This window comes from Aplidium turbinatum, chromosome 3, assembly GCF_918807975.1.
Source record: "Aplidium turbinatum chromosome 3, kaAplTurb1.1, whole genome shotgun sequence".
In the NCBI taxonomy this organism is placed as follows: Eukaryota; Metazoa; Chordata; class Ascidiacea; order Aplousobranchia; family Polyclinidae; genus Aplidium; species Aplidium turbinatum.
The window spans coordinates 46,304,977-46,317,447 of NC_137474.1; the positions used below are offsets into that span (position 1 = coordinate 46,304,977).

At 39.5% G+C, this 12,471-nt stretch overlaps 1 protein-coding gene across 2 annotated transcripts; it reads left to right on the plus strand.

The window, feature by feature from the left end:
* Positions 1-1,004: 1,004 nt before the first annotated feature.
* Positions 1,005-12,168, plus strand: LOC145766987 (cyclin-H-like). 2 transcript variants are annotated; one of them, XM_082578711.1, is made up of 7 exons: positions 1,005-1,224; positions 4,037-4,254; positions 4,811-4,933; positions 8,430-8,543; positions 8,828-8,946; positions 9,148-9,313; positions 11,376-12,168. In XM_082578711.1, exons 1-7 carry the CDS (start codon positions 1,095-1,097, stop codon positions 11,511-11,513), a joined length of 1,008 nt encoding a protein of 335 aa, XP_082434837.1. In that variant the 5' UTR covers positions 1,005-1,094; the 3' UTR covers positions 11,514-12,168. The 2 variants fall into 2 exon arrangements, with proteins under 2 accessions (XP_082434837.1, XP_082434836.1); XM_082578710.1 differs by having other exon boundaries at positions 9,148-9,239.
* Positions 12,169-12,471: the final 303 nt, after the last annotated feature.

Here is a 12,471-nt window from a genome sequence, read left to right on the forward strand (position 1 = left end):
ACCTTTTCCAATTTACATTTTTGGAGATTTGGTTTTGCATTGTCAATGTCTATTTATCATAAAAATTTTGCTTTGTTGAAACTCTGGTACTTCCCCAAATTTTTTTCCAGATCCGCTATTGAGTTATCTGCATATTTACTGATTTTTTCTAGAAAATTTTAAGAGGAATTTACTCTTTGCTGAATTGACAGGGGAAGTGCAGGACCGATGGGACACGGGAGTCGAAAGGGCAGCGCGATATCTTGCCTTCCAGCGACTCATTTTCCGTAATATTGGTTTTGGACACGAGATATGTAGCCTACCTCCAGGTTGCATACGTGAAAGGAAAAGATTCTAGCTCAACTGTGTATGCAATGGCGGCAATAGCCTATACTAATTTTAAGAGCCCAAAGTAAAGTTTAGCTATAGAATAAAAAAAAAATTATAGAAGATATTAGAAATCACAATGGTTGACAAGCAAGTTGTTTTGAATTAGTGATATAAGAAGCAATATATAAGATATATATAAGAAGATATATAAGAAGCAAGATATAAGATATAAGAAGCAAGGTCTGTAAATAGCTGGATGTCGGCATGAATCAAATTTAGATGAATTTTGCATTAAATATGCTTTTATTGAATAATTTTATGGGGGGATCGCCAGACTACGTTGATTGCTCTGAGGAGGTCTCGTTGAAAAAAAGTTAAAAACCCCTGCTATGGAACCAATCATTTTTAATGTAGTGATGAAAAATAGCGTTTTGCCAAACTAAAAATGATTTTGGGGACTGTTTGCCAAAATTTGTGAGAAAAAGATAGTAGCCTACAGCTCACCTGAAAATATCTGGCATTTTATTTTGTATAAAAAAATGTTGTGAAGTGATGTAATTTTCACTATGTGTGAAGTGTAGAGCTACATGGACTCGAGAAGTTATTTCTTTTTGTTTGGTGAAACGTTTATAATTTGTATCTGGCAACTCTATTATGTTAAATTCAAATCTAATTGTCAAATGTTGCAATTTTGAAAAATCTTGGCTGCAATTGTAAAAACTTGGTTGGTGCTGACAGTTTTTGCTTGTTGATGTTGAAATAAAGCGAAGCAGTTTCACTTCAAAATGTTCCACAGTAGTACGCAGCGTAAGTTTTGGACATTTTCTCACGAGAACGAACTGTTGAAAGTTAGAGATACAGCAAATAAAAGTTGCAGACAAAAACTATCAACCACTCACAAAAGTGAACATGCTGGTAAGTGATGACTTCTTGCAACATTGGTACCTTTGTATCACAACTAGCATCAACTTGTAACAAGCGCAAAGTACGGCCAGTAAAGTATAAAAAAAACAAAAACATGAGATGTTACAAAGAAGAGTGCTTATTCAATATTCATCTTTAAATTATATAGGCTACATGTACGGTACAGTAACCAAACTAATAATAAATACAAAAGCTATATTGATCAAAAGAACTATTATAAAACAGTAAAAAGTTATAACATTTGTTCTGAAAAAACATGTTGAGCGAGAAACTAACTTTTGTAGTTACAGCTAACATTAAAATTATTTTGATGTGCGATAGGCTACTGTACCTTCAAACTATTGCCACTATTGCAAGTAATGATTTTAGTAGTTTATTTCATGCTTAGTAGTTTGAACAATGATGAAACTGTTTTATCTATGTTACTCTCAAAACTGATAAATAATTATTTGAATTATTGCACTAGCTAGACAGACCTTTCATGATTATGTTTTTTTTTCATTCTGCTCCATTTTTTAGTTTGCTTGTAACTACTGTGGAATATCTTTCTATTTTTTTTCTCTTCTATCATTTCTTATACCATAAGTACATACTATTTTACCCTATAGGTTTGAATGAAGGCTGCATCTTTTGTTATTTTTAGAGATGTACCGATATATCGGTATTGGTGATATCGGCCATTTTTTGAGTATCGGTATCGGCAAAATTTGGCCGATACTGTGGCCGATACTAAACATGTAAAAAAAGGCGTTTGCTGCGGATTTTTGCAGAAGCAAAGATATTACATAGATTTTTTAAAGTATTAACTAACACCACATTGATATAGAAAAATAACAACCTGTTCAAATTTTTGATACCTCACACTCCCATGACTTCATGTGCGTACCTTTTGGCATTGTTTGCTTACAGTGATTCTTTCACTCAAACAAAACGTTTTGTTTCAGCAGTTTTGCGTTGTTCGATTCTTAAGTTGTGAAGGAGACTCAATTTCTCCAATATTTATCATGCTTTTCTTTGTGTTTCTTTTTTTTTTCTCAGCAGAGGATAAAACCAGGCCAAGACTACCCAGGTAGCAAAAATGTATACTTTTGCATCGTTTTTACGTTGCTAAACGTTTAAAAAACCATGTAACTTGGTTGTTTTTAGTAAGCTGGTTTTATCAGTTTGTGATTTAATATCCACATTTCGTTGTAATAAACTCACCAAGCTTAAACAATGTCATGGCAGAGTAAGTAGGCTTAAAATGATAGCAATGGGATTATGAATCCTCACTAAACTAATCAATAAATGGTCTTGTTGCGCCTAAGATGACAACCTCATTGTGAAAAAAGGAGCGTTCTTCCCGGCTATCAGCACAAGGCTGAGCACTCACTAGTACAGCGAGCTGTTGCGATTCGCTAACCATAACGGTGTAGCTTCCACGCTAGCCATTTAGACCATTAAATCAACTATATGTTTCTCGGCAGCCGTTTTGTAGCAAGAATTGACATCGACAAGAATTGAAATGGCTAGTGTACGCCCGGACAGCAGAATAACTAAGTGTTATGATTTAATTTAGGGTGCTTTAAACAGAACATTTTTGCACGTAAAGCATTAAATTACCACTTTGGGCCCATAATTTGCTTGCAAAGCACTCGCTTACCTTTCTGGGCCCTTTTGCTAAATTATGGGCCCCCCAGGACTAAAGAATAACAACTTTAATGCTTGAAATCAGTCGTTTAGGATGGTTTTAGCCAAACATTTTTGCGCGTAAACTATAAAACCAAAATTTCGGGCCCTCCCAACAAACACAGGCTTGGGCCGTCAAGGGTACGCCGTACCCTCCGTACCCCCTCTCATAGGCCTTGGTCATTTTAGGCGCAACAAGACCATTTTGATTAGTTTAGTGAGGATTCGTAGTTCCATTGCTTTCATTTTGAGCATACTTATTCTGCCATGACATTGTTTAAGCTTGGTGAGTTTATTACAACGAAAGGTGGAAATTTAATCAGAAACTGATAGAACCAGCTTACTAAAAACAACCAAGTTACACGGGTTTTTTAAACGTTTAGCAACGTAAAAACGATGCAAAAGTATACATTTTTGCTACCTGGGTAGTCTTGGCCTGGTAAAAGCTTTTCAACCGGAACGACAAGCGCCATTAGGTTGCACATTACTTGTCGAATAGTTTTTGTACGACTACACAAATCACTTGGTTTACATTTTACATCTTATTATCAATTATGATAGCCTATTTGGAGAGTTTGCGCTAACACTTTATTAATTTTTCAGAAACCCCAATTATGATGTAATGTTTCTTCCCTTATACCCCAGTCCTCAATTATGGTGGCCTTTCATTACTAAAACCTACTATTATGACACAACAAGGCGGTTGAGATTGGATTCTTGAATCTTTAATAAATTATGCCAATTGAAAGCTTTTTTCAATAGTTTTATGCAAATAAGGTAAAACTTAGCATTTGATATGATTCCTTGCAAATACCAAAATTGCTTCTTTTTGTAACACCAAAGTATCGGCCAAAATATCGGTATCAGTATCGGTATCGGCCTAAAAAAGTGATATCGGGATCGGTATCGGCCAAAATATTGGTATCGGTACATCTCTAGTTATTTTCCTGGTTTCTCCTTTGGCCTTCTTTTGAACCACTAACTCAATCATAATGTGGGTAAGTAACATCATTTTCAACTCAGGATTGTAGTTATCCACCTTGTAGGTGTATTCATTTTAAGCAAAAATGCACTGAATACATGAACATTTTGATTGCTTATTTTTGTGGAAAATTATGTTTGAATTATGTTTCAGACGATGACATATTTTATGTGACCACTGTCGAGCACTGTCTTCTAGTCGAGTATTATGAGAAGCAATTGCGAGAATTTTGTTGGAAGTTTAATCCCCCAATGCCTCTGAACACCGTCAGCACAGCATGTCATTACATGAAGCGGCTGTACTTGAGAAAATCGGTCATGGAATATCATCCACGATTGATGTTTCTTGTATGCGCTTGGCTGGCTTGCAAGGTGAGGTCTTTAAACTAACAAAGCAATACCTTTGTCTCTCTTTATGTTACCTTTTTTACTACATACAGTACAAAAATTGTAGCCACCAGACTTTCATTCCATCCATTCTTAATTATGTGTGTAACATTTGCATTGTCTCTCATTTGCACTGTCTCTTCTTGTTTACAACTTCAGTGGCCTTTCGAAGCAAGTTTATTGTGGTGTGTTTTGCATTGAAGTGGCAAAGAGTAATTGCTTACAAAACCAATTGATAGTGCAACCTTCCCAATAACAACCACTTATCAACATTGCTATCTGTCACAGTCAAAACCAGACATTAATTTTCTCCTGCACAAAATCATCAATTTTGTAGATGATGCACTATTTCATAATGTGTGGCATGCATGTTTCTAGTAAATATCAGCAAGTGACATGAATAAATTTAAACATGAGGTCTACTTTGTTTTAACCTGTGGGGTTGAACGTCTGTTCTTAGTGGAGCATTAGATTATAACTTGTTTTTTTAAGTTTCCAACCAATCAGTTTGTCTCAATGACCACTCTATGACTTGCTGCAGACTGATGAGTTTAATGTTTCGATGGATCAGTTCCAGCAGAACGTCCACTGGGCCAACAAGAACTTCACTAACAACAGCGACATTGGTGAGGCTGTCCTCACCATGGAACTCGTATTGATACAGGTCGGTGAATGTCGCTGGTTATAAAACTGGAATGGCCCGTTTCGGCGAGTCTGATTCGGCTAATCCGATTCGACGAGTTCCCTATTCGGCGAGAGACTTTTTCGGCAAGTGCCCTATTCGGCAAGTTTTTGAAATTTTATTTTTGAAAGGGAATTATCGGGTACCGTAGCCTAACTGTTTTCACATCGTTTTAACGTCGCTGAACGTGCAGAAAGGAATAAAAATACACATCAACATAGCAAAGGTAGAAGCGACATAACGCGAACGCTAAAACGTGCTTGAATTCATCATGTCCGTTCAGTTGTTTTTAAGGTAGAAGCGACAAAACGCAAACGTTAAAACGTGCTTGTGACTGATGTAAGTTATTGAGTTGAAAGAAATTTGGAACGGTCGCAACACCTTCAGATAAATTTAAGATGTGAAGGGAAAATGAAATGTTACAAACAAAAAGATCATGTTTATATCTATTTATAAGTTAGTACTTTTGAATAGTTAAAATGATTAGTTTGGTCTGTTTGGATCAACAAATGTGTGGCCTACAGCTTGGATTGAAAGGAAATTATCGGGTACCGTAGCCTAGTTATCCCTACCAGCAAAAATTTGTTCCAAGAACCCAGTTAGCCTAACAATTCATTTTTACATTGTAGTAACAGAATGAAAAGGCTAACCAAATGTGTGGCCTATCGTTTTAACGTCGCTAAACGTTGAAATCGCGTAGAAAAGAGAACTTTGATGACTAGGATACGTTGCAAGCCTTAAAGCAGCCAGAGGCTATCGACTCTAAGTAGTGCTTGAATGACCGCCTGTGCTACCTCCTCCGTCGGCCAAGTTTGGCCGCCGGTTTCTTCTAGCCAATTATTTAATTTCGCAGTAGAATGATTGTGGATTAAATGTCGAAAATATGTAGTATCAAAGAGTGACCCAGAATTAGATCAGCGCATCATAGTCACTAACTGTTGTATTGAATATATCCAGCTGCGATCACTAGCGCTGTAAGTCTTGTTTGCAATTCCCGATGTTTATTTTAACGAAGTGTTAATCCGAAGTGCTAATTTACATCTGCTGGCAATATTGTCGTTTTTATATCAATTCAATGTTGTCGGATATTGAATCGTTGTTAAAAAGGAGAACTAGGTTAAGTTGGCATCCGTGGGTAAAACACGTGTCTTCATAGTTGAGAACGTTGTGGGTTAGTGACTTCACACCCTCAATGGTGACATCATAACGGAATAGATGGTCAGGTTTTATGAAAGGCGTATGCAGTTGAAACAATTTACTGAGCTGCGAGCAGTTAAAACAATTTAGGGTCGTTAGATGGTCCCGCAATACCAGATTACAATCCCGATAAAGCATTTAATGCGTGGTACAACGATTCTATTGCAGAACGTGGCCCAGACTTCAACAACGCTAAGTGATCATTTTAACATTGTTGCAAGTTTAATGCTATTTACTTGTGCTATCGTTATTGTATTTTGGCCTCCAAGCACGCAGATTTGGCCGCCGAGAAGGAGCTCTCGGTAGGCCACGATGGCTGCCGGAAAAAAAAACACGAGTTTTAAGGCCTGCGTTGAAACTGAGAAACATCCACAGAAGCCCTTCGATACGTTGCATTTTTAAGATTATGCATTTTTAAGATAATGTATTCAGACGTTGAATCATCATCATAATCCATCGTCGGTTTGTTCCCCACTAGTGGGGGTGGCCGATTGTTTCCGCGCAGCAATTGTCTTAATCCCTTTTCTCCATTTCACCCTGTCCCTTGCATCTTCCTCCTTCAGTCCGACTTTTTTAAACTCATCCGTCACTTGTTGTTTCCACGTTCTTCTTGGACAACCGCGTTTCCTCTTCCCATCCACCTTTAGATCTAGTGCTTTTCTAAGAAAACTTCCTTCCTCCCTCCTTATCACATATCCATACCATCTTACTCCATTTGCCCTTGCCAGTTGGTCTATGGTCTCTCTCATCTCTAGCATATCCAACAATTCTTCAGTGTAGGCCACACAGCTGTTGGCCACAGCTGTAAATCCAAGCTGTAGGCCACACATTTGTTGATCCAAACTAATCATTTTAACTATTCAAAAGTACTAACTTATAGACATTATACATGATTTTTTTTTTGTAACATTTTTTTTCCCTTCATTTCTTAAATTTTTCTGAAGGTGTTGCGACCGTGCCAAATTTCTTTTAACTCAATAACTTACTTCGGTCACAAGCACGTTTTACCTTTGCTATGTTGACGTGTATTGTTTTTCATATGATGGTCAGAAATAAAAACAACTCAACTGAACTGACATAACGAATTTTAATTTAATAGTTCAAACATTTTATTTTTATTCCTTTCTGCACGATTTCAACGTTTAACGATGTAAAAACGGCAATTATAATTAGGCTACGGTACCCGATAATTCCCTTTCAAAAATAAAATTTCAAAAACTTGCCGAATAGGGCACTTGCCGAAAAAGTCTCTCGCCGAATAGGGAACTCGCCGAATCGGATTAGCCGAATCGGACTCGCCGAATCAGACTCGCCGAATAGTAGCAGACCCTATAAAACAGTGCCCGCAAATTGATTTTTGAACAGCATTGTGTTTTTATTTGAAACGAAAAATACTCAAACAATGTAATTAAGACCAAAATTGGTTTCAAAACACTCCAAGTTTTGATGTTATATCGCTTTTGGCTTGAATGACATTTTTCATTCAATTTGAAGCATCAAATAGGCCAACTTTTTAAACCAATTGATGTTCATAGTAGCCCACAACTTTTTCAGTACTTCTTTAAGTTCCTTGATGTTTGATGGTTAAGCTACTCGGAGTTGGACCCTATCTTTTATGAAGTTCCATACGTTTTCTATGGGATTAAGGTCTGGAAAATTACGCGGCCATTTTAAAACGGGACATATTTTTTCAAAAAAATACCCTCATTAAGATTTAGCAACATTTCACCTTGAACTGCCACAAAATGGCAGCCCTGATACCCACGTGATTTAACCTCAGCGCCACTACAAACAAGTGTTAAAACTGGCAGCTGTTGACTACATAGCCGAGTGTGAGAGCCCTGGAACGGCACTCGAAAGGGCGCCAGTTTACCGCTCGAGAACATACGGCTGTGTCTTTGGCAGGACACATAAAGCCAAGTCTGAGAAGGTTGTCACGAAGATTGGTTTCCTTGCCTACCAGTCCACTTAATTTAAATCTTCAACCACCGGGCGTGAGCATGGATACCACAACAACAAACTGGCAAGGAGCCTGTCTGTATTTACAACCAATCAGAAATAGGCGAGATAAAGCAACAAAAAACTGTACGCGAGTTCTCATGTCAACATTTCATTTGTGAACAGTGTATGTGGATGTTCTTCATTGAATTCTTGATTGAAGCAGCACTATTTCAATTTACTATCTGCAGATGTGTTTATCTTGAAATAGTTTCCTGTTTGTTAATCCCATGAGCGGTTGATTATCTCATTCATCATAATTATTGTTTTGTAATTTCATCAGGAACTAAACTTTCATCTAACAATTCACAACGGTTTCCGACCACTAGAGGGCTTCTTCATTGACGTCAAGACGAGGCATCCATCACTGAACAATCCCGAGCCGTTGCGTGGCTACGTAAGCATGACTAGATCTTCAACTTTGATTAAGTGAAACAAAGTTACATGGCATTTTAACAAAGTCCAACTTATTATTATTTATATTGTTAGTTTATTAGTTTCCCTTCATTATTTTCTGTTTATAATGAACACTTTGTTTTTTTCTTTTAGTCTGTTTTGTAAAGCGCTGAGAGCAACACACGACTGCGAAAGATCCCTCGCAGCATAAAATGTATATACAATTATACATTATTTTTATAATCATTTTGCGCATGCTTCCTTTTGATCAATTGTTGTTAATAGGCCAAAGACTTCATTGTGAGGTCACTGAGCACTGACGCGATTCTGCTCTTCTCGCCATCCCAGATTGCTCTTTCTGCTCTTCTCTCATCGGCATCTAGGCGCAACCTCAATATCGACAGGTGAGAGGCTTCCTGATAATCTCGTTTACATCTGTTTAGGTCGACGAGAAGAATGGGATGTTTCAGTCGTGATGTTGAGAGACATTTGAGGAGGATGCTCATTGGCGCACGTGATGAAAGTCACTTGTTTTCAACATCTCTTTGTTATGGTCATTAGGCGAGCTGATGGAGATGTTACGTTATAGCGTCTTTGCTCCACAGATACGTCACTGACGTCATACTGAAGGGCCAGCCACAAGAGGTCCTCAAAGAGACGATCCAAAGGATCAAGAAGATTCGGGCAATTGTCAAAGGTGCAGACTCAAAAACTTTTGACCAGGCTCAAATCGACGCCATCTTGGCGAAGCTGGAGAACTGTTACAACAAAGTAACGTGTTTTCAACGTTATCATTTAACTAATTTGCGTTTGCAGTGATCACCATAAGTTCATTGTACGGTTGTTGCCAAAGGTCTATAGACGTAACAGTGACGACATCATATCGTCACATCCACCCTAAGTCTATCTACCACCACGCACCATCATCATTGCTGACGTGGCAGAGAGCAGCCATGGTTGGTGCACAATGGAACGTGGTTGTAGTTCGGTATTGATAAACAGGTGAGAGCCGTGATACCCTGGTAGTCGTACATTGTTGTGGAACAATCATCGTGACTGGGCGTGACACAATAATGAGATCGCTGCATTTCCACTGCGGCTGCACACCCGAGTTGTGAGCGGCCTGGTACGACGCTCAAAAGGACACCCAGTCGAACCCCCTTGAAATCAGCCACCCGTTTCTTTACAGAGATAATTAATGGCGTACTTGGAGGTGGCCACAAAGGTTATTTTCATACGTTCCTGTCACTTAGTTCAAATCTTCAGCAACCGACCTGCAATACGACCAAAACACTCTCCAAACATGTTGCAGCTGTCTTGTGCACAGTGCTTTTCAACCGGGTATATCGTACACCCCAGGGTGTACCACTTTGATGGAGTCTACTGTACGATTATTTGAATCTTAATTCGCAATTGTGGGTCGTGTAGCCGTTTACATATGAAGAGTTCGACGGGCTACTCAGTCAGGGAACTTATTGAACTACGATCAGATTTGGGGTCCACGTCTTTTAGGCGCAGACAGTTAGGCGCCGGTCAGATAGGCGCGCACACTGGCGTCTAGATAGTTAGGTGCTGAGCACTGTGGCGCACGTTCATTTAGGTGCTATTTCTGGTAGATTGTATCAGCTTGACAGGTAGGGCAATGAATTTCACACAAAATGTTATATTGAACAGAAAAATATGTTGTTTTGTTTATGCGCGTGTGGAGATGAGGTGCGAGACAACGCTCTACTACTCTTGATATTAGCACATCTCCACAGGACATTTGCTATTCATCCTGAACACAGGTTGCAGCCAAATGGAACCTTACTTAGTCTGTTATCTTTCGCAATCACTTCTACTCGGGATGGATTGGTCGTGTGGCGAGTTTGTGTGAGACAACGCTCTACTACATGAATACATTTCTATAGGGCATATGAACCCTGGTTACAAGTTGCATGTATAATGGTGCGACTTAGCTCGTTATTAAACCTAGTCGGGGTTTTGTCGGAAAACTAAGTTACCCTTCACTCAAGCCTACCACCTGCTTGAATATAGGCTACAGTATATGTTTACTGATGTTTAGTGTAGTTATTATTTGACTCACTAAAAGTGAACTCAGTCATGCTCGGAAACTTGAATAATTAATTTATTGATGAAGCTTTCGCCGACGCAAACATGGACTAACAACAAATAAATGCCGAACACGCGCATTAAAATACAATATATTTTTCTGTTCAACATAACATTTTGTGTGAAAAGCATTGCCCTACCTGCCAAGCTAATACATTCTGCGGACTTTACTAGGAATAGCACCTACATAAACGGGCGCCACAGTGCTCCGCACCTAAACATCTAGACGCCACAGTGCTCCGCACCTAAATATCTAGACGGAACAGTGTGCGCGCCTATTTAACCGGCGCCTAACTGTCTAGTGTCTGCGCCTAAAAGACGTGCTCCCCAGATTTGGTGCAAATGGCAGAGTTTAAAACGTTTAAAAACCAAACTGGGTTTTGGGGATCGCTTCTCAACATTCCTGAATATCGAAATCTAAGCCGAAATGCTATTTCCATCTTTGTTCGCATGCCCAGTTGCCGACGTCATACCTTTGCGAGTACGGAATTGCTGCTCTTGTTGAAATCAAATTCAAAAGAAGAAACTCGATTAAGGATTTTGATTTTCTTATGAGTATTAAGTAGAATGCCACAGCAACGAGCGCATGAAAGGTTGATGAAGCATTGTGTTTGTGTAAGTATAAACATTTCCTTTACATGTGCGAGGACTGGGGTGTACCATTCCAAAAAAAGGCAACAAGCACTGCACTGCGTAAGTTCAATGTGTGATTACGTTGTAGGTACAAGACCCGACCACGTTCGAATATTGTCAGCTCCAGCAGGAGATCGAGCAGGAGAAATACGAAAAGCAATCCAAGAAAAGAAAAATCGAGAAAGAAAGAACTCAGAAAATAGAAACCGATTTGTTGGGGTTTTGAACTTTTGGCGTAACGATTTATGTCGTCGTGACGTCATTCGAGGAAAGAAAGAGGCTTCCAACTGCAACATGGCAGGCGCTCCATTGTTGATGCCCTGCGTAATCGACTGTCACTTGAGTTGATGTGACAATCAGTCTCAGTGACGTAGATAAGTTTACGTCAATGCGTAACGTGTGAACGCACGTTGTCGTATAGCGCTGTTCAAGATGAAGAGGGCACCGGTGTATGGGAGACTTTGTTGTGTCTGGTTGCAATACTTTCGCCGCTGATGGACAATGCGCGTCATCGATGGAACTCCATCTATACAGGCAAGTTTTCCAGTCCATCAGTGCGATGACATCAAGAAGTGCTCACTATCCATCATCCTGTTCTGTTGCCTCGATTTTGTAACGCGCAACTTTTCGATGGTGACATGTAGAGGTTCATCAAGCCTTGTACGTCATTCGTTCTCGCCTGAGTGGTCGGATTTGTGTCCCTTCGACTTCCATGTCATCAACGCAGTCGTGCTGCCGGTCCATCGTTACCATTATGACGTCACATTGCAACGGTTCCTACCAATCATGGTCTTGTTGTCCGAGCGCGCACAGCTCGAGTGGTGTTGTGTCTGCATTCTCACCTTTACGGTAACTCTACTTGTGAACGCAATAAAACAAATTATGGGAACTCGACTTTCTTAACATCTTGTTTTGTACCAAGGTCACGTACTTGCCATTGATGCGTCGGGGGGTCCAGCTGAGACATTGTCATCCAATCCCGTTGCGAGCTACAAGAGCAAAAGCAAACAGTAAAACTTTCGAGTCAGGGTCACTGATGTGAAGGGGCGGTTTCAGAAAATAGCAGTGGCCGAGTGGTTAGCGCGTTGGGCTCGCAGTCGAGAGCCTGCATGTTCGACTCCAGCCACCCGCACTTGCTGTTGTTTCTCTGGGCAAGAAAGTTTGCGATAATTGCCTTTACCCAG

Excerpts from the sequence above, each read along its gene's own strand:
- LOC145766987 (XM_082578710.1), top strand. The coding sequence starts at position 1,095 with ATGTTCCACAGTAGTACGCAGCGTAAGTTTTGGACATTTTCTCACGAG. Across the intron at positions 8,947-9,147 it reads CGCAACCTCAATATCGACAG|ATACGTCACTGACGTCATAC; the intron begins GTGAGAGGCTTC and ends TTTGCTCCACAG. Across the intron at positions 9,240-11,375 it reads GATTCGGGCAATTGTCAAAG|GTACAAGACCCGACCACGTT; the intron begins GTGCAGACTCAA and ends ATTACGTTGTAG.